The 21,548-nt window shown below is 35.3% G+C and overlaps 1 protein-coding gene across 4 annotated transcripts in view; it reads right to left on the reverse strand.

Annotated features, from left to right (window-relative positions):
• Positions 1-21,548, reverse strand: part of HGF (hepatocyte growth factor) — a 78,675-nt gene that overhangs the window by 47,424 nt on the left and 9,703 nt on the right. For 2 of the 4 annotated variants that reach the window (XM_028119427.2, XM_028119422.2), the window contains exons 4-8: positions 19,491-19,603; positions 17,877-17,991; positions 12,721-12,863; positions 6,817-6,937; positions 5,327-5,445 (exon numbers count right to left, since the gene is read on the reverse strand). In XM_028119427.2, coding sequence (XP_027975228.1) covers positions 5,327-5,445; positions 6,817-6,937; positions 12,721-12,863; positions 17,877-17,991; positions 19,491-19,603 — 611 coding nt within the window. Of the gene's footprint in view, positions 1-5,326; positions 5,446-6,816; positions 6,938-12,712; positions 12,864-17,876; positions 17,992-19,490; positions 19,604-21,548 lie in introns of those variants that run through there. The other 2 variants (XM_028119433.2, XM_028119437.1) reach the window with 2 other exon arrangements.

Here is a 21,548-nt window from a genome sequence, read left to right on the forward strand (position 1 = left end):
TTTGCAGTGTCTTAAAATTCCATATACCTGGAAATCTGTGAAAAGTTATATAGCCAGATAGACTTAGATGTGGATGGTGCAGAACAAAGGTCACTTTGTGAAGCACATGTGAGAGATGGTCATGGAATTTTTAAGGGAAAAGATCCATAAAGACACCCCTACCCACTAGCTCCTTCAGGCCAGGATGTTACAGTTCAGTTCCTTCCAGTTCTGTTCACTCAACTCAGACTTTCTCAGGATAACTTGGTGAAATGACTCTCTCTACAGGACTCAGTGAGCCTACTTCAACATGGAAGTGAAGGACTTGACCTGAGACTCTGAATCAGAGTGATACTGACCCCTGAAATGATCGGTTGCCTTCTACATGCTCCTGTTGCCTGAGGAAGAAGCCCAGTAGAGGAGGAAGAACACAGAATAGGAGCCAGAAATAGGTTGACAGTCGGGGATGGGGCACAGAATTCTCTCAGGAGAAATGGGAATGCCTGGACCCTGCTCAGAGGGACTTGTACAGCGATGTGATGTTGCAGAACAGTAGGAACCTGGTCTCTCTGGGTGAGGATAATTAATTTCCAGATGACGGGATCTGCCCTTGGGTATCTGCCTTTTCCCTCTGTGCCTCTAGGGAGTCCCTGCACTGACTGACTGAGATAGAAACCCTACTGACTCAGAAAAGGAAAGCTTCTTAATGCAGCATCTGGACTTGAAACTTGCCCTTCTTCAGATGACCAGCTTACTTGATTCCACATCAGGGGTGGTTCCAGAGCTTAAGTATGCTAAAACCTTATGGCAACTTTAACACATCCAATTCCCTCTTTTCTACCCCTGTGCTTTTGATTCAGTAATTCTTAGAAGAGAACTGGATATATGCACATTATACTGTTCCGGACGCATTCAGGAGGAGGCAACCTGTTCATAAAATTTTGAAACCGCTTTTCAGCTTTCTTGAGGTATAATTGTCAAATAAAATTGTAATACATTTTTTAAAAGGTACATAGCCAGAATCTTTGTGAGTCGTTGCCATTTGGGTAGAGATCACCTTCTGAGGAATATGGCGTGGAGGATAACTGAGAAAGCCAATAACGGAACACTGCGGCCCAAATTCACTTTCAGAGATGTGCTCACTGCATGTAGGATTAAAAGTTGGAAGCAAAGTGACAGGAGCAAATCTGTGGTTCATTCAGCTATTTAATAAATAAAAGGAACAGAGTGCAGTATTCAATGCCTTGGCTCTGAAAGGTGTGAATATGCCCATGTCAAGGCAATGTCAGCTTTTACTTTACTAGTCAGAGCCAACGATCTAAAATTTCAATTTTGTCATAAGCCTTGGAGTGTTTTGTTCACTTCTATATCCCCAGAATCTAGGAAAGTGTTTCAGGTATAAGAACTAGACAGTAAATATGTATTGAATAAATCCTGTGGAAAGGGGACTGCCAGTCTTTTTTGTGTTTTCTGTATGCCCCCTGGAATTGGGCTCTGCAAAGGTTTTGGCTGTCACTATTTACCTAGGATTTTGCATGAGCTTCAGAAAAGACTGAACTTAGATGTGCTCTGAGCACAGACATCGAACACCTACACCTCGACACAAGAAGAACTAAACTTTCTTACCTTTCTCCTCAAAGTTACATGTCTCTCAAATATGCATCATCTATCCAATAACTTAAAAAATATTTAAGACTTTCCTCTTTCCCTATCTCATTTCCCGCTACATCCAATTTGTCATTATGTATTGGACACCCAACCTCTTCAATATTGTTCCCATCCTTCCTCGCCTTGTTATTCTCCCTGCTTGCTGCATTAATTCATGTGACTGAATTAATGCAGCCTGTTCAAATTAGCTCTTCTCAGACCCATCTGCCTCCTTTCTCAGCCCTCTCCATGCCAATTACTGGGAATGTACAGTAATTCTTCTGGTTCAGTGGTCGTCAGCTGGTGGTGGTGTTTTTGGTTTTGCTTTTATTTTTTGTTCCTGTTACTAAAAGAATTTTGAGAAAGTAATTATGTTCTCTCACATGTGTTTAAGTTGACATCTACATTTTTTAGGGCAAGTTTAAATAGCTGCAAAAGATGTGATTTCTAGCATATGTTAACTACTGACATCTTGAAACCAAAATTTTTATATCACACTTTTGAATGGATGAATGGACTCTAAATACTGGAGTGATTTGATACCTACCTGTTCCTGGATAAGTGTACATTATCAAGCTCTTTTACTCCTTGAATCATTTTTTTTTCCATTCCACTTTACCTATGGAATGTCATTTGAATTTAATGTATTTTATGTTGGAGAGACTTTTATTCTTCACCCCATCATACTTTTCTGAAATATTTTTATATTTCAAAATTAATTATTTAAATTTCTTGTGACCACAGAATTCTAAGAGATAAATAGACATATACACCACACACACACATATATACACACATGCGCATATATGTATATATTCTGGATAGAGTTATGTAACTATTATTAATACATAAGTGATAAGCAGCATGAATATATAGTATTTTCAAAGGTCTCTTGATTTAGTGTCACCAAAGTTTTTATACCCCAGGACAACGCACCACATTAAAATTCAGGAAGGCCGGGCAGTTTGCCTTTGTTCAGTAAAGTAGGAAAGGGAAATTGTGAATCGGAAGGAAGGATTTTGAACTTGACTAATTCCTTAGGAACACATTCACTTCAAGCAGAAGATTTGGGGCAAGAATTCATATGGAAGTAAAGGAGCTAGAATTTGAACCTCTAGGCTGTCCTAGAGGAGAGTCTTTGTGTTGCTGTGGGCTTCATGGATATCAGTTTTGAGACTTCTGTACCATGTCATACAGCAGAAGTGAAGAGACTTTGCAGGTGTAAGTGAAGTCCCTAATAAGTTGACTTTAAGTTAATTAAAGGGAGTTTACTGTGGGTGGTCCTGACCTAATCAGGTGAGCTCTTTAAAAGAAGATGTAGAAGTCAGAGGCTCAAACTAGCAGAAAGCTATGCGGTTGGCCTTGAAGAAGTAAACTTCCCTATTGAGAGAGTCATGTAGTAGGAAGCATCAGGCAATCTTTAGGAGCTGAGGACCTCAGCACTGCAGCCACAAGAAACTGAATTCTGCCAACAACCAGTGAACTTGGAATGGGATGCTGAGTCTTAAATGATACAGTAGGTCTGGCAGGCACCTGGGTCATGGCCCTGTGAGGTCCTAAGCAGAGAAGCCACCTGAGTCATGCCTGGACTTCTGACCCACAGAAATGATGACATAATAGGTATTGTTTTAAGCCACTAAGTTTTTGGTAATTTGTTATACAGCGATAGAAAACTGTTACACAGTTAAAACCATCACCAAATGTCTTGATGCTGCATCACAGGCAGTACTGTAAATGTAAGCCAAAATATTTGGAAGCATATTCATAAAACATTATCCCATATGCTTTCCAGAATTGCAGAATGTCAACTTCAGTTCATTTGAATAAAAATGTAGTCTCCATATATGATTTTACAAACTAAAAGCTTTCCTGTAATGAAATATTTCTAAAATATTCCCAATGCTTAAAAGATTATTTTGTTCTCAGCTATATAGGTTTGGCTTACAAATTCTACCACCCTTTTCTTAGAATTAACATCCTATAAACATCATCCTCTGTTTAACAAAGCCATCTGAATCACTGCATGTTAGTTGCATAATTAGCCAACTCTTCTTTGGACAGAAAAGAAAAAGAAATCTATCTAGTAGTGAGGAAGTATCACATTTACTTTATTTCTTTTCTCTCACAACGTCTTTTAAAGTAACCAAACACTGGTTGGTAAATGAATAGGAGAGAAACAGTGAATGTGCAGATGAATATGCATGTGAACATGCGTGTGTGTGTGTGTGTGTGTGTGTGTATTTATACGGATCTTATTCCAGAGACAATTTATAAGAGTACCTAAAACACACACACACACACACACACACACACACACACACACACACACGATGGAAGGGGAAAATGTTGGTTTATAGTACCTAAGTAGTCTAAAAGGATGGAAAGATTAACAAGATTTTAAGTCAATGAATGGAACTAACCAAATCTATACAGAGAAACACTGTCACAAGAGTCATCTTTTATTTTAAGGGACCAAACAGATGATTCAATTTCCTTGGAACATTGTGTTCACATCGAGAGCCTACCAGATTCTGCAGTTATTTCACATATGCCAGATTCATCCTCTTTCTATGGGCTTTATTTGAGTTGTCCAGAACATTTCCTTTTATTAGCAGGTCTAAGTGGAGAGAGATTTACCTTGGCAGTATCACGGTGTGGATAATATTGAATTAAGTTTGTTCAAAGGAATATCTCCATCAGGCTGTACTAGGAAATTATGCAAATACCTATCCCTATCCTCAGAACTGTCCACTTATTATTTAGGCTGCTGGTACCTGATCTTATGTAGATTATTTGTCCCTCTATATATGCATACCTTTATATTATCAAGCCAATTTATAATTACAATTTATAATACCTTACTAAATTCACGTGAGTCTACTGGTCTTAAAACATTTTAGGATCCAGCTGAAAAAAGAAGACCTGTACTGATAGAAATAAAAGCATGGCCAAATCTAATTATCCACTATTATTTCAAAGAGTAAAAATGTGTAAGTGGGGAGGAGAGGACCAAGTATACAGATTTAAAGAGATACCACAAAGCAAGTGAGGAAAGAAACTTTTATCAGAAATGCAGGAGTGTTGAGTAAAGACCAGTACATAGAAAACAACCGTAGCACAGCTCAAAGATGGGTTGGTACAGAACACAGGCTGTGGACAAGGCAGCCAGAGAGGTGGGGATCAGCCCCTAGAGATTAAGGATGTCTGTGAGATTCTTCCAGTAGACTTATTAGTCTTCATTGCAACTCTGTTGTTCACCAAAAGAGGTTCACAGTCGCTTGACAGCTTGTGTTATGTCTGGGGAGGAACGGTATGGAAAGGATACCAGACTGGAAGGTAAAATCTAAGGTGCCAGCTTTTATGGCCTTAATGACATTAGGATACTGCACATAATCCCTGATCCTTTTCTCCCTCAGTGGATTTTTTTTTTTTTTAATAACATGAGAATGTTTAGGCCTTCGCCATAAGTATAAATGTTTTCTGTGTTTGTGTTCACTTGCATATTTATCTCTTTCCAAACAATGACCCTCTGAAAATTCCAAAGATTTGGGTAGAATTATATAACACATTCTTAAAATATTAAAACCTACACACATTAAAGCATCAAGTAAAATAGCTGTTAACCTGTCTCACTAATAATCGCCTGCTTAGATCCAGTCTGTGAGAGGAAAAGGAAGCAATAAATTTGACCTTAACTTACCGCACATTTTAATTGCACAGTACTCCCAGGGGGTGTCAGGGTCAAGAGTATAGCACCATGGCCTGGGCTTGCCATCAGGATTGCGGCAATAATTATCATCAAAGCCCTTGTCGGGATATCTGCAAACCACACCAAGAAAAGTGTCACGTAAATCTGCCTGGAAACACCACCCACTCCTCAGCTCACAAAATAACGTTTGACCTAGCTTGCCTACTACTAGATGGGGGAAGAAGGTTTTCTGTTGCGCCTTACAAGAACTAATTATCAACTATTGCATCTGTTAGCTTACATATCTAGTAAGTACAGAATACATCCCCTTTGTTAGTAAGTTAGGCCCATTTGGTACCTGTCCCCCAGTTGAAGTCCCAAACTGAGTCCTCTTCTCACAAAGCCCAATTAAGGACAGATTACATAAACAGGACCTCAGGTAGAATGCTCATTAAGAAAAGGGGTCCTTTTCTGGGGGCAGGCTTAAAGTTCAAACTGAAAGTTAGGTTTCAATAGTTCTGTTACTAATGATAGCTCAATTTTGAAAATAGAGCCCTCCTAGGTCATGCCCTCTCCTCCACCATGGCAAGAGAGAAACTCCATCACACCACTTTCTCTATACCCACCTCCCTTTAAATTAACAGAGTCCTGAATTGGTGACTTGATTTTAATTGCTACCATATTTCTTCTGCACTCACTTAAAAGACAAGAGATATACTTTAAAAAAACCCCAAACACACAGTTTTAATTTAATTTAAGATAATAGCAAACAAAAAAAAAGATAAAGAAAAGCACCTTTCAGAATGGTGGGGATAGAGCTTCTGCTATAATTGTTTATATTTTTATTCTTTATAATAAAAATAAGGGGATTTTTTCAAATCAAATATTTCATATGAAATGAATGAACCAAAGTAGACATATATATTTTTTAAACCATTTAAGCTCAAAACCTATTCCTGAGGAGAAAAGTAGACTTGGTTGCATGACTTCTCCAGATTGGCAATTCCAAAACACGCCAGGATAAAGCAGCCAAAGAACTGTTTGCTCCACCTTTCATTCCCTTTCTATGGGCATGACCTATGTCATGGTGTCACACGTGTGACCCCACTTTACCTAAGTCACTGAAGATGTGCCTTTAGAAGGACATTGGCTTGTATTTAGCAATAATGCCTCCTCCCATAGCTTGGACTGTGGTCATTACTTAATGAGCCTCTGTCTTTGTCCTGCCATGGAAGAGAAAGAGGAAGCTTCTGTTAGTGCTCCCCTTCTGCACCCCACTGATGCTCCTGTGTTCAGGACCATTATGTTTTCAGGGACTCCGTCTACTCAGCAGAGACCACTCAAAGGTGTAGCCAGCATTCTCATATACTTCATCATTAGTCCCTTTGCCCCAGGACTATCCAGAAAACATGATATAAAGAGAATTTCTAAGGCAGTTTGTCATGGAGCAAATACCAGTTTGTAAAAAGAATCATTGGAAGCATGATTTGGTAGTATTTTACCTTTCTGGCAAGAATTTGTGCCGGTGTGGTGTCTGATGATCCCAGCGCTGACAAATCTTGCCTGATTCTGTATGATCCATGGGACCTCGATAACTTTCCCCATTGCAGGTCATGCATTCAGCTAATAAAATTAAAGTATGGCATGTTAATTGCTTCTGACGGCAAAATCAAGAACACCACTGTTCCATTGAAAGAACAGTAAATCACCTGTTTAACAAAAAGATTTTTAGAACAATTTATGTACCATTTTAATGTTGAATTGGGGTCTAATGTCCATAAAGAGTGACATAAAATTCTCCCTACAGTGCTCTTCATGTAGTTTACATGGGATTTGTGTAGTTAGCTGTACATATTGACCATAGGGCCAGGTTGCTACCTTTCTAATTTTTCAATAGCTGTCCAAAAGGCACCCAGAAACTGGAAATATAGGATTTCAGTGTCTATACTGACTGCAGAATAATTCTCTTCTCTCAACTTAAGCTCCAAGCACAAAAACAGGAAATACACAACTTAAAATGAGTACACATGATACCCCTAGGGTTAATGCCAAAATCAGGACCAGGTAAACTTGAGAGATCAACTTCAAACGTAAGTGTGGTACTATTCAAAGAACAGGGATATTTTAAAAGAAATCATGGTTCCTTTCTGTTCCTGAGTATCCATGTCGAATAACTGGGCAGACTTACATTCTTATCTAGACTAGGATAGAAGATGACCTGCTATTGAACTCCGTGTACTCACTGTCTTTAAAATGTATAAGCTCGTGTAATTATGCAGGATCCTACTGATGATTCTGTGAGGTTAATTAATAGTTCTCCTCTGGCTGGCCTCTTATGTCACACTGAAAACTCTGAATCACATCAGCTAGCTGAAAATGAGACTTCTCAAATGGACAGGTTGATTTGTAGCACAGCAGGAATCCTGTGGAATAAATCATTGCTTGGCTTTCTCACGAATCCGGCAAACTTCCCCAAACACATCATTTGTATCTTGTGACTACTGATCATCTAACTTTAGCCAAAGCAGAGAAAAGATATCAATGTTTAGCTTTATCCACTGGTATCTAGCCTAATAGGTATTTGTAATAATTTGGGATATAATATTAGAATAATCACTTCTGGACCTTTGATTTTTATAACCTAATAGGACAGTAACTACTAACTTACTGAAATATAAGACCATTTGGCTTGATCCATCTACTTCTTTTTATGTTGCTTAATCTATGAACAAGACAAAGGACCAATTCAGCTTCCTCTCATTCGATTCTGAGTTTTGCCAGACTGCAGTCAGTAAGCACCTGAACTATAAATGAGAGGTGCTCTGTTTGGCCAAGGTCATTTCCACATTAAAATGCTCAACCCTGGACTGTGGGCACATCTCAGCTTTCCAGTTCAATGGGGTACAGATTTATTTAGTTCCCTTTTTCAAAAGAATTCAAGGTTTGATATCTTCACAGAAAATGATGAGGCATTTATTATTCTTTGTTCCTTTGTACTGAGTCAAAAAATAGAATAGAATACTATGATCACATGTAAGAAATAAGTATCCACATGTACAATCTCTAATCTTGTATGGTACACAGGGATATATCTATGTCTCCTTTAGTAGTTGCAAGTTGATAAGAGTATATCCCTTTCAAATGAGAGTGAATGCAATGATTTTCTGCAAATCAGTATTGTGGGGATTATTATAAAACATTTTTCCTAAGCTTCAGGATTTTTAATCTTCTTAAGGTAAAATAGCTACACAAATTAAACCGATGATTCTATAAGACAGCTGCTTTGCAGAATGAGTTGTGGTAGATCACTGCTTCTCCAAACCTTAATGTGCATAAAAGTCACTTGGCGATCTTGTTAAAGAGCAAGTTCTGACTCAGAGGATCAGGACGGGGGCATCAGTCGTTAGTTCCCAGGGGATACTGATGCTTCTGGTCCTTGAAATTCACACTGAGTAGCAAGTGTGTGGATAATTCATTCTATTCTAGAAGTTCTAAGTGTCTGGTGGTAATGGCTTTGTAGGAGAGAATGGATTTTACTTGGGTATTGAAGGATGGATGGATTTGGATAAGCTATTATGGAGCAAAATAACATAAAATGGTACAGAAACATAAATTAGTGTGTTATGTTTATAGCAAAGTGAAGAGAGAGTTATGGATGCAGTTGCAAACCTAAGGAGATTTTTTCAAAAATAATAAAAGTCAGCAAGAATAACATAAGATTTTGGTAGGCAGTGAAAGTTGTTGTTGGGGTGGGAATAAAATGTGTCCTGTGATAGAACTGAAATGATAAGTATATTATAGTTATAACTTCTTTGATTACTCAGTACTTTTAACATACAAGAAATCATTTGACCCTTGTAGTGAGGTAAACAAGGCTCACACAAGTTTTAAGGGACTTACCTAAAACAGAAAATGTCAGACCTGTGCCTGGAACACAGACCCTCTGACCCACAGTCCAGGGTTCATTCCATTCTTCCTAATTATCTTTTTGTCTCATGTATTTTAATTTGTTTCCCACGCATTCTGATTGGTCATACTTTTACAATAGACTCATAGCAATAATTTTAGAAAGTCAATCTCCCTGCCTTTTCAACACTGTCTGCATTACCCCTCTGCCTTCTTGTTTGTAACAGTAAGTTGCCCTGTTGTAGTCTCACCTATTGGAGGATGGGGAGAAGGGGAGCGAGTAGATTGGCCACCTTACGTGGGCTGAAAAATTTGTTGTTTCACTCTTGCATCAAGCCATCAGGTTACTAATAAAAATTAAATTACCTCAAGAAAGCCAAATTTTAAACTCATAGTCACTTTTCAAACTTCCAGAATTCTAAAAAACTTCGAAGTTTTCCAAGCTCAGTCAAGCAGTAGGGATGGAAATCAAGTCCATCTACTCATGGAGGTAGGGGAAAATATGATCTATATAACACTGCATAGGGTAAGGATCTCCCCTCTTTCTCTATGTTCTTTTGGCTCTTTATTTGCCAGTGTATTATCCAACAGTTCTAGCAAGTTCATCCTTTTAAAAACAAAACAAAACAAAAAACAAAAGCAAAATACTGTCCCAAATCACATAGACTCTAAGTAAATGTTTCTATTCGTAACTAGAGTAGTTTTCCTAAATATACCTCTGGCCTAAATGAAAGTAGAAAACTATATTAACTACACATGAATAGTAATATAAATAGGATTCATTTAGCATCTTTCTCGTCATACTAACCAACTAACTCAAAAATTATTGTTATGTTTTTCTCAATTATAAAACTACAAGTAATCTGAGTTTACAGACTAAAGTAACTATTTTGAAAATATCTCTCAGAACAATCCATGCTGGTGATTACTTCAGCTAAACTGTATGTTTTGAAATATGGATGTTTTCACAAGCCCACATTTATATAATAATTGTTTTATTTAAATCTTTGTTTTTAAAAGTCCTTCTCCAGAGAATATGAAATTATACACATAAAGTTATAGCAGTATTATTTGGGATTTTAAGTGTAAGTTATTAAACATAATGATTATGGCTTAATAAAATGTATTCACTTGAATATTTGACACTCATTAAAAAAGACATCTGTTCCAATAACTGATGATTGCTATGTTCTAAATCCCAAGCAAATGTTAGAGCAAGAACTCGGACTTTAGACACCTCAGTTTTTTACAGTATTTGAATTAAACATCAATGCTACTATTTTACTTTATTTATTTTACTAAACAACAATGCTACTATTTACTTACTTTACATATTGTGTAAGTTTCTAAATATGATAAAAGTATTCATTTTCTTTTGGAATGCTTAATATATTTCAAAGATTAAATTGTAAGAAAATAATATTAATCACTGGACATCAGATATACTTCTTTTATGAACCAAACTTTCAGATAAATTTCAGATGATTATTCAGCCAAGAGTTTAATAAGGCTATAACAATTTCAAGAAATACATCTGCATTATTTTGTATATTTTGTATTATGCATTTTATAAATAGCTCTGTTTTTCTCTATTAATGTATTGACAGTGCTTCTTATTTTAGATCCTCTTCAGTAAAATCCTGCTAACGCATTATTCAGTATAGTGTGAATTTGAATATCACAGCTCAATTCACACTCCCTGAAATATGTTTAGCCTATAGGACAGGTGTTGGTTCACGTCTCTCACAGGATTGTTATTCAACTACCATCAGATTTCTAATTACTTCCAGAAAAAGCCTATCTGCAACCGTTAGTGCCACGGTGACCAATAGCATCATAGGCCGCTAATAGTAATGAGCAGTGCCCTTTTATAAGGAAGTGTAATGACCTCAAATTAATAAAGGATAATAGAGATGTACATTCTAATGAGATGAGGATTAACTGGAAATAGGATTTTTCCAGTTACTTCTTTTCTAGCACATTTACTCTACGTTGTCTATCAGTCCAGATCTATGCCAATGTATTTTGATGAAGGTTCTTATAAACCAGGGTTGAGAAATCACATTCCCACATGAACTAGGCAGGTAACATAAATACTAAGCTATTTACAGTTTGACCAAGTTACCTTTCCCTGAAAACACTTTCCCAGATAAAAAAAAAAAAAAATCACCAAACAAAACTCCTTGCAATGACTTTCAACCTCAGAAAACTGTGATAGTGGGGAGGTCCCCCCAAAAAAGTAGGGTTTTGTTTTTCCATGTGTAAATTTAAAACAAATATTAATTACAGACTTATTCATACAAAACAGACTTGTTCATAACGTTATCACAGATAAGTTTATTATTTTTAAAAGAGAAGAAAACAACGAAGAAGTTATAGTGAACAGAGTATGATATGGAATGGAAAGTAAGAATTTACAAACAGAGATGGAACTGGCTCTAGCACATGAAGTCAAGAATTTTAAATTAACTACAACAGAAAACAAATTCACCTTCTCCATGACAATTCGCTAACAACGGCCTTTTTATGTGATCAATATCAACCTAATATTAAATGGGTATTTATGGAAAAATAGTTCAAAAAAATTGGTTAATAACAAACAGGTACGATATCTTACTATAAAAATTGGACAGCATCCCAGCAGCCCCTACCCCCAAGTACTTCAAAACCCAACTAAATTTCTATCAGAACTTAATCCACGTTTCATTTGGGTTTTTGGAATTTTAGTTTCTGACAGAACTAAAAAAACCAGCTCTGCGGTAGGCAGGTAACTAAGAAAAGTGAAACCACATACAATGCTGAAGTGGTTACTCTTCCTTCTTGTCAGGCCTTCAGCTTTCCAGTACAAGAGTGAGGACAGGGCCCCTTTATGCTGTGAGGGGAGGTAAAAACAGACATGGCCCTAGGGTGCCCGCCCTTCAAGACAGTGTGGGCTCTACGGCTTTGATCTCTTCAGATACTATTCTCAGTGGTGTGTAGTGTCAGTCTATGTATCAAATTTGCTTTCCACCAGAAGGCACACAGGCGGATCGAACTTGCAGTGACCCCTCCCCATATTCTCTTCTGGTCTCATGTACTCTGGCCACACCACTTCAGGGCAGGTTTGACAAAATTTCTGCAGAAGCAGGTGCTGGATGAATCGAATCAGCATTACTCTTAAAGAGCATAGCTTCCTTCGGCTCTTTCAGGTGACGTGTGGGAAGAGACTGTGAGGTATGTGAACTCAAGACAGTAGATGAAGAAGCCCAAACGTTTACTCTCCCCGGAGGGATGCCTCAGGCTCAGTTGAAATTCAAACTGATAACTCTTTTGTATTAATCTGATGAAAATTGGTTTTTTTAAAACATCGTGTAAAAATGCTCAGATAATTATATATAGTTGCATTTGAATGAACAACATATTTATTACGCTTTGATTCGTCTCTGTTAACCTTTAACGTGAGTTGCAGTTTTACACAAAGTGGGAGCAGAGCGCCCCACACGGCATTCAGGTTCATTTACCTTCTGAACACTGAGGAATGTCACAGACTTCGTAGCGTACCTCTGGATTGCTTGTGAAACACCAAGGTCCCCCTTCTTCCCCTCGAGGATTTCGACAGTAGTTTTCCTGTAGGTCTTTACCCCGATAGCTCGAAGGCAAAAAGCTAGTTTTAAAATGATAATCATTACAGTATAAGAGCATGCAACTTTATTTTGGGCCTATTAATTTTACTAATTAGTGGGTAAGTTTTTCCTGAAGTACGGAAATCCTTTATTCTATCTCAGACTTCCACATATATTAATTTGAACTTTGTCAGTTTCATCCATTCTTAAAATACTTAAATTTTATAAATATTTACCTAACCGAATTCCCACATTCAACGTCATTAACAATGACTCATCTCTGGAGTTGCTAATAGCCAATCATTCTAGAACCTAATTGACATTGTTCGAACCACAATTTCAAAGCTCCCCTCAAAGTCAGCACCTGATTGAGCAAGGCCACTGAGGAGAGAATGGAAGAAACTGCAGTTGACCTTGAAATCTCACTATTACATTGCGTATCTGAGATAATTACTTGTTTGTATTGCTTTTCTCATGAAGAATAGCCCTCTTTTTTTCTGCACAATTGAGAAAGAGGTTGACGAAGTGACACCAACAAAGGGTCTAGAATCAAATTAAACCTGGATTCAAATTTCAGTTCTCTCTTTTACTAACTGGAGACCCCAGCAGGTAATTTAGACTCTCTCAGCCTTTTAGCTTACCTGCACATGGAGTATAACCGTAACTTAAAGCATCTTACACTTTATATGGTGTTTTGAGAAGTTCAAAGAGATGACAGAGTAATCGACAGTCAATAAATGCTACTTATTATTAACCTCACTTCACCTAGTAGTCTTTACCCTGTTGTAGTAAAAAACAGAATTACTTATTCTCTTCAAAAAATTTAGCAATTTTCACTGTAACTGGGGTTTAGTGCTTCCAGACTTGAGTTTTTAACAGTTTGCTATTGGGTGCAGAGACTGTAATGCATTACCTTCATTTGAAATTTGTAATGCCCTAGTTATAGTGTTCTTATCACCATAAAGTATTTCAACACAAAATCAGAAAAATCCAAAGCCGTTTTTATTCATTTGTACTGCTTGTGGCATTGGCACAACGATGCTTTCTTCTGCTAGACTGAATGCAAAAAAATCGTGTAAGGAAGAATATATATCTGTGGGTAACCCTAAACTTTTTTTTTGAAAACCAGTTACATTTTCGACACTCAGTTCATTGTTGCTATAAAGCTTTATTTCTACTCTTACTGTTTCTGAGTTCTAACTGGTAGTTCTAGTGAAGTCAAAGGATTTTAGTCTCTAAGTAAAAACCGTTCAAATGTGTTTCCAATCCACTGAAACTTATTTATAAATCATTGTTTTTTGTTGTTGTTATGTTGTGACACAAAATGTATACGGATGTGCATTGGGTACCGAGAAATATTTTGCAATGACATTTTTTTCATTTGGACATGAAATATATGAAAGTTAAGTCCTCAGAAAATATAAATTATTCGTTAAAAAGAGTCTATTTTAAGAGACTTACTCCTAACCAAATTTTCAAGGAAACTGGTATTATAAATATTATGAAACTCCAAAATGTCTTTAGATAGAATTTATATCCTTACTTAATTAGAATTTTAAATATGGGGAAACAAAAATTAGGCATTAGGCCATATGATTGACATAAATTATAATACAATTAAATCTCATCATGATTTCACAGTTCCTAACAGTATTTAATTTTAAAAGAAAAAGAAGGCATCTTTTTTCTTATTTTTGGTCCTTTTATTCCAGAATAGCTTTTGTTTGTTCCAAGCTTGAAATTTTCTTTCAGTTTTGCCAGTTTTCCAACTTTACAAAGTAAACTTCTAATGAAATACTTATTTTTCTGATAGAATCAAAACTTTTACTTCAGATTGTTTTGTGTAAAGTAATACATAAAGGTATCTTAAAAAATGCTCCTATAACTATTTTATGAAAAAACTTGGTATAGTAGAGTAGAAAGAATAAGTAATTGTTAATTACAAAATCTACATTGTTGCCCCATATATGGCACTTGGCTACTTAGATGACACTAGTCCTTAGTCCCTACGCAATTTATTTACTCTGCTTTTCACTTCTTCACTTATATATGGAGTGAATTTGATTATTATAAGGTCCTTTTTTGTCATTTTATGTATTAGGTTTACTTAGAAGAAGTTAAATAATGGATTTAGTACATGTTAAATACACACATATTAAATATCTATGATTTTAGAGAAGACTTGTTGTATACACACACACAAACACACATAGAAACACATATACCTTGCCAGTGGATTTGTAAAGCTAAAAAGAAGCTGTAAAGAAGTAGTGAATGAATCAGTCAATGGTTTAGTAGTAAACATACAAGTATGGAAGGGAGAAAAAGTAGAAATCAGAACTAGATATGGCAGAAATATGAATAAAGTTTTCTCACTGGAGTTAATAAAATGCAACTGAAAAGAAAAGGTGCTGCCTTCCATAACTCCATGTCAATGCACATGAAATTCCTCTTTAGGACATTCCTGATAGTCTGGTCGTCTCTTCCCTTCATTCTTTGGTGTGTATGGCTTTTTACCCAAATTAGCTGGTTTTCTTTTGTGTCCTGAGGTATATAGCTTGCTTTTTTTTAGCATGCTGTACTTGGCCAAGGGATGAAGCCAGCCCTGCTCTTTTCACTTTATATGTTCATTCAATAAACGTTGAATTACACACAAGCCCTTTGCCAGTCAAAACCTGTGTAATAAACTTTTATTCACATATATACTATTCATGGTTCTTTATCATTGTTAGCAAGGCTTCAAGGGAGAGAAGTAAAGAAATATTTAAAACAGTTATATCATGTATACTTTGAAATATAAATTAGGTCTTCTGGGCGCTAGTCACCTTTTCTTTTCTTTTAATATAAACTGCATTCATGGGAAACTTGATCTATTCCATCATCTGCTTCATTAATGAATGCTGGTGGCCAGTGAAGGATATAGATGTAGATATCGAGTCACCTGATTTTCTGGTTAAGCTTCTATACTAATTTCATCATCTATCATCATCTTCCCATTAAGCCACTTGTAACATATTTCTATTTAGGGGTCAACAATAAATCGCTCTTCCAGACAGAGATATATATATTTTTTTCCATTTCCCATAAAGTTAATCTTTAGGTAACACTTAACTTAAAAGTGTTAAGCTATCATGCAGATAAACCAATAAGCGGCTAATTGATAAAAATTAAGTGTTACCATTGTTAAACAAACAAAAAAAGATTTGATTAATATACAAGATCTTCTCAGCCCTAAACTTCCATATCACAAGGAAATGTTTGTTGGTAAAATAGCTGATTGGACTGGGAAGCCCGTTCCCAGGGAGATCTATTTCACATGTACTCTTCTTGCACAGAATCACAATCATAGAGAATTTGGGTTGAAATAAGACCTCTACTGGGTCAGTCCTGTGCACCCAAATAGGGTAGGATTGATTTCAAATGCTATTCCTTTGTTCATGAAAAACTTAGATCGATCTATTTAAATAACAAGTTTTCCTCATATGGTGTCATGGGAGTGACACCATACAAATCCTTATGAGGGAACAAACCAATTATATTGGGTTTTTTGCTTGCTAATATAATGCTATGTTTCAGAGGTATTTGTGTATTATTGTAGGTAACTAATTTGGAAAAAACTTAGTTGTTTTCTGTTATTAAAACCCTGTAAACTGGTCAGCTTGGACACTCACTAGCTGGTGTTAATTAGGGCCGGGATCACAGGTTTGATCCCAATGTGGAACGACAAACTCTTTTTCTTTATAGGTGAGCCAATTAGCTTATGTCTGTTTACAGAAATGAAATCATCTTGCATAATTATGCCCCTCAGAAATGAATGAAACGAAATAAAAAAGTGAATTCATCAAGACAAAGTCATCACCCTTATTGCAAAAACAAGTCACAGTATGTGAACTACTGCTCAGTGTTTCATGCCCTGTTTTATGTTAAAAACACGGGTTATACAGTGACACTGGCTGGGCTCACATTCCAGCCAGAGCACATACTAGTTGTGCATGACCTTGAAAAGTTCCTAAGGCTTTTGTTCTTCAGTTTCACCATATATAAAATAGAATTAATAAAACTACCCACTATGTGGTTCTTGGGGGGATTAAATGAGATAAATAAGATAGACTCCTCAGCAAGGTACTTGGCTCGTGGTAAACTAAATCTTCCAGTGCATTTACTAACCAAGGAGAACTGTTTTAAACTACCTTAGTTCCTGTCAAATTTATTTGTGAATTGAGTCTCGGAAAAACTGGGGCTAAATTTAGTTCTTTAGTGAGTATTAGAAATCTATATTTCTCCTCCAGGATGATTAAAACTCTCAGACTAATGAGCCTATGGATGCTGTGTTTACTCATCTTTAAATAGCATTCATCTGTTATAATGAACACAATTCTTCTCTGAAATGTAGACATTTAATTTCCAGGCAATGAGAAGTTTTGTCCAGTCATTAGGCAGCAGGTGAAATGGGAAACCTGGTCAACCTCTGGCGTGAGTTATTAGCAGAGCTTCTCAATTTTGGCTGTACTTTGGAATCATCTAGGGAGCTTAAAAAAAAATACCGATTCTAATTTAATTGGCCTGTGTTGATGCCTGGGTGGTGAGATTTGTTAAGGGCTCATAGCAGGTGATTTTAATGTGTAACCAAGGTTGTGTACCACCATAGTTAAAGAACAGTCAGGCCCTGGGTCAGGTCAGAATCTGATCCATCATATTTATATCACAGTCAACCTCTCCACTCCAGCTGCAGGGTGCTGTACCTTCTGGAAGGCAAAGAGAGGAGGGGAAAAATCTTTTTTTTTTTTTAATCACATTTTCATTACTTCCTCACCAACACCAAGATGTATAAGCTGACGTTTTTGAGGTAAGATACTGTTAGGCCTCATCTTAATGATAAATTTATTCATCTTTGAATCTCAGTCATGAATTCACATAATCCTTGGCTTAATGCCATTCAGCAAAATTGGCTGTTATTATAGAACTGTAGTATTATTCTGAAGGACTCACATGAGATTGCTAACACACATATAAAAAAGAAAGGCTCTACCCTCCTTTTTTCATGCTTTTCTTACCTGTGTTCATGTGGGATCATGGAATTCCAGGGCTGGCATTTGATGCCACTCTTAGTGATAGATACGGTTCCCTTGTAGCTACCTCCTTTACCAATGATGCAGTTTCTAATGTAGTCTATCAGAAGAAAGCAGAGAAAAATTTTATAACTATGTGTAACATATGTTGCATATATTAGAAAAGAAAAAGAAAATTCTATCCAAATCTTTAGGTAATTAATGTTTATAAGTTCTCTCAAATCATACTGACATTTCTTGCCTACAGTTTCTACTATTTTCAAAACAATACATTTCAGAATAATACAAAACAAAACAAAACAAAAAAAGACTACCGAGAAGTTTTACTTTTGTGAGTATATTCCTGGATAACAGCAGAGATTAGTCTATGTATACACAACTGGCCAGGCAAATTTAATTTGACAGAATGATTTGCTCAAATATACTAAGCATTTTAAGAAAATGTTAAAAATAAAAATTAAGTAATTTGTAAAATCTATTCAATTCAAAGGGTTACTTTAAGATAATAAAAACAACTAACTTGTCTTTATCTCAATAAAATTGTATGGGTTTTTGTATATGTGTGTGTGTGTCTAAGTGACAGTTGTATTATGTTGATTATTATTTTCTGTATTTTTGCTAACTTTTCAGCTGTGAAACTATAGAGCAATTTAAACAAGCTATACATTCCTATCAAATAATAGTATATACAGTTGCCAGCAACCTAGAAGATTAAAAGATGGCCTTATACTAGATCATAAATTATGTTTAGGAATTGTAGCTTTATTGGGGTATATAGAGATCATCTTATTTTCTTTCTTTTTAGATCATCTTATTTTCTACCATAAATTAATTTTAAGTGTCTACCTTCTTAACAAGGAAACATCTGTGTATATTGTCAAGTACTCAAGTTTAATGACACAGTACGATTTAAGAAAACACTAAACTTGAAATAAATGCTATTATCATAAATATAATCCATAATCATTATTTTGTGTGATAAGAGATTTATTTTGTAAAACTCATATTTATTTAACATTCTCCAGTTATTTACTTGATATAAATCTGCTTTGGATCAAAGTGAATACGTGTGAATATAGTATCAGATAAACAAAATAGACACATTAACAAATAATATGATCTCAATTCTTCTTTTACAGATTTTCAAAATATATAATTAGGAAAAGACACAACTAATATTTCAAAATCTCCATATTTTATTATCAGGAATCACCACTATGACAGATTAGTTACCCAAAGTTGTTAACATTTAAAATGCTATGTAATAAGCTCAAAATGTACTCTAAGGTGTTTTAAACTATTAATTTAAGGTGGCACTTTCTAAAATGAACATGGACAACATCAGTTCTAGGAGATGCTCCTAGAAATAAATAAAGAGGGAGGGAGCAGTCTAATTATGGAAAGTTGAGAAATGCTCTCTTTAAAATATCATACTGAAAATAGTCAAGACACTAGTATCCTCTGTCTTAAAGGAAGAATTGACTGCAGAACAGATCCAGCATATAATAGAAAAATTAGTGGGCAAGAGCACTGTGGCAGGAAATTACATATATTTTATGCTTTATTTTGTTATGAAATATTTAGGGAGAAGCCAGTTACCTTTGTTTTCATAGAGATCAAATTCATGACCAAACTCCTTTCTCACTCCACTTGTCATGCTATTGAAAGGGAACCAGAGGCATCGTTTCCTCGCTTTATCAAAAACAAAAGCCCTGAAAAAAATATCTAAATGAAAAGAAGGAATACTACTACTTATACAGTTTTTAAAGAATGGGCACATGGTTTAACCAAGGAGGGCAATATAAAAAGACACGTGGTTATATATACATAATAAAAACATGAGTGATTTTTGAACCTACCATTTTGATCGCTAAATAAGAAAGAACAAAATTAAGTTTGTATACGTGTAGATTTAAATATCAGAATACTATTTGGAATGTTCTCATGTTATTTTAAATGATGTCTAGAAAAATGAAGTCTTAAGCAAAATCAATATATAACACAACTACTTGGATTATTTCTGAAGACATTTTTTGGAAGTACACAGCAAGTAGGAAGATTCTGTTTGTAGTTATATACAAATGATTATATATGAAATATTATGATTAATTTCCAAAGTTTGTAATTGTGTAAAGTACATTCTAAAATGACATTTCCTAAAATGCATTAGACAAATCACCACCCAGGAGATTCTCCTAGCAAAAGGGATCTGAAATCAAATGTTTGGAAAATTTTGCATATTCTATCACTTCTTGGTGAGTTATAAAGCAGGAAGCTTATTAAAGGCTATGAAAATCTTGCTATCAGGATAAGTGTTTATGTAAGGCAATGTTTCCTAAATAGACTTGCTTGCATAGACATTTTTTAATTTAAAAAATCTATTAATATCACATTGCATATGCTCTTGATATACCTATCTTGAAGAAAATTACTAAAATGTGTCACTCCTACAATCATCATTCTTATTGCTAAGTATTATATTGGGTTTTGTTGTTCACTAAAAAAGTCTTTCTAAACAAAATAAACCCTTAACTGAGAATAGTAAAGAACTTGATAAAATTTTCAACATATTAAATGTTACCTTGTCTTACAATGTAGAAAATGAAGTGGGAATTCTGACCTCTTTACCTTCCTCTAAGAAATGGTATTAAAACTCCTTCTCACTATGATTGTGCTAATTATAATGCTGCCATGAACAAGTATCTAATTAAATGAAATAACAGATTTTCTAAGAAAAGGGTTTTTCACTTTTAATCTATATAATATCTTTTAAGAACACATATTTTTCTTTTAATTTTAGATATTCCAAGCTAGTCACTTATTTCTTAATAATTTGCCAAATTTTAAATAATTTTAAATAAGGGGAAATAACTTTTATGAAACATAAAAATATGTAATAAAATTATTTAAAACATTTTACCTATGATCTAATATTTTTATGTTGTACATTTTATTCTATATTCAAATAACTCCAAAAATGTTATGCATAAACTTTGAGCTTTGATTTACACATCGATAATTTGAAATATCTACCTACAAGAACATCTTACAGCTGAAATCATAATTAAGAGCCAATCATAAAAGTATATTTTTGCAGCAGTGGCAGATAACTTAAGAGAGGATTGGCTAATGATAGCAATAAGACTTGAATTTTGATCTGGTGGGCTGTAGCCTTATGCAATACATGTTAAATTCTCTATTACGCTATTGTAGCATGTTGGGGTGTATTAAATGACTTTGAATGCATAGTAGTTAGAAAAAGAACACATATTAAGAAAAAAACTAAGCAAACATCTAAAACCAAATTTTAAAGTTACAGTTGCCGCTTAACTTCACGTTAAAATAAAGTTGTGTGACACATATATAACTACTCTTCTATGGATAATATGGCTTTGACATGAGAATGCCTTGGAGGGGACTCATGAGCCCCATCAGGAACATGCTAGATTTGCCTCCGTGAATACACAGGTGATTCCATCTGACAAGTGGGTAACCGAGTTTCCAGTTTGCTGACTTGACTTCACCCTTTCCCCTCATTCCATTACAATGCCATATTCTCTCAGAAAAGTGTTTCCTTGAATCACTTTATACCTCCAAATAGACTGGATCCAAACAGTCAGATTCTAGAGTTGCATCTTCTTTTAAGTTTGACTTTAA

The sequence above is a fragment of the Eumetopias jubatus genome, unplaced genomic scaffold, assembly GCF_037043125.1.
Source record: "Eumetopias jubatus isolate StellerSeaLion01/CBP00866 unplaced genomic scaffold, mEumJub1_p1.0 scaffold_14, whole genome shotgun sequence".
In the NCBI taxonomy this organism is placed as follows: domain Eukaryota; kingdom Metazoa; phylum Chordata; class Mammalia; order Carnivora; family Otariidae; genus Eumetopias; species Eumetopias jubatus.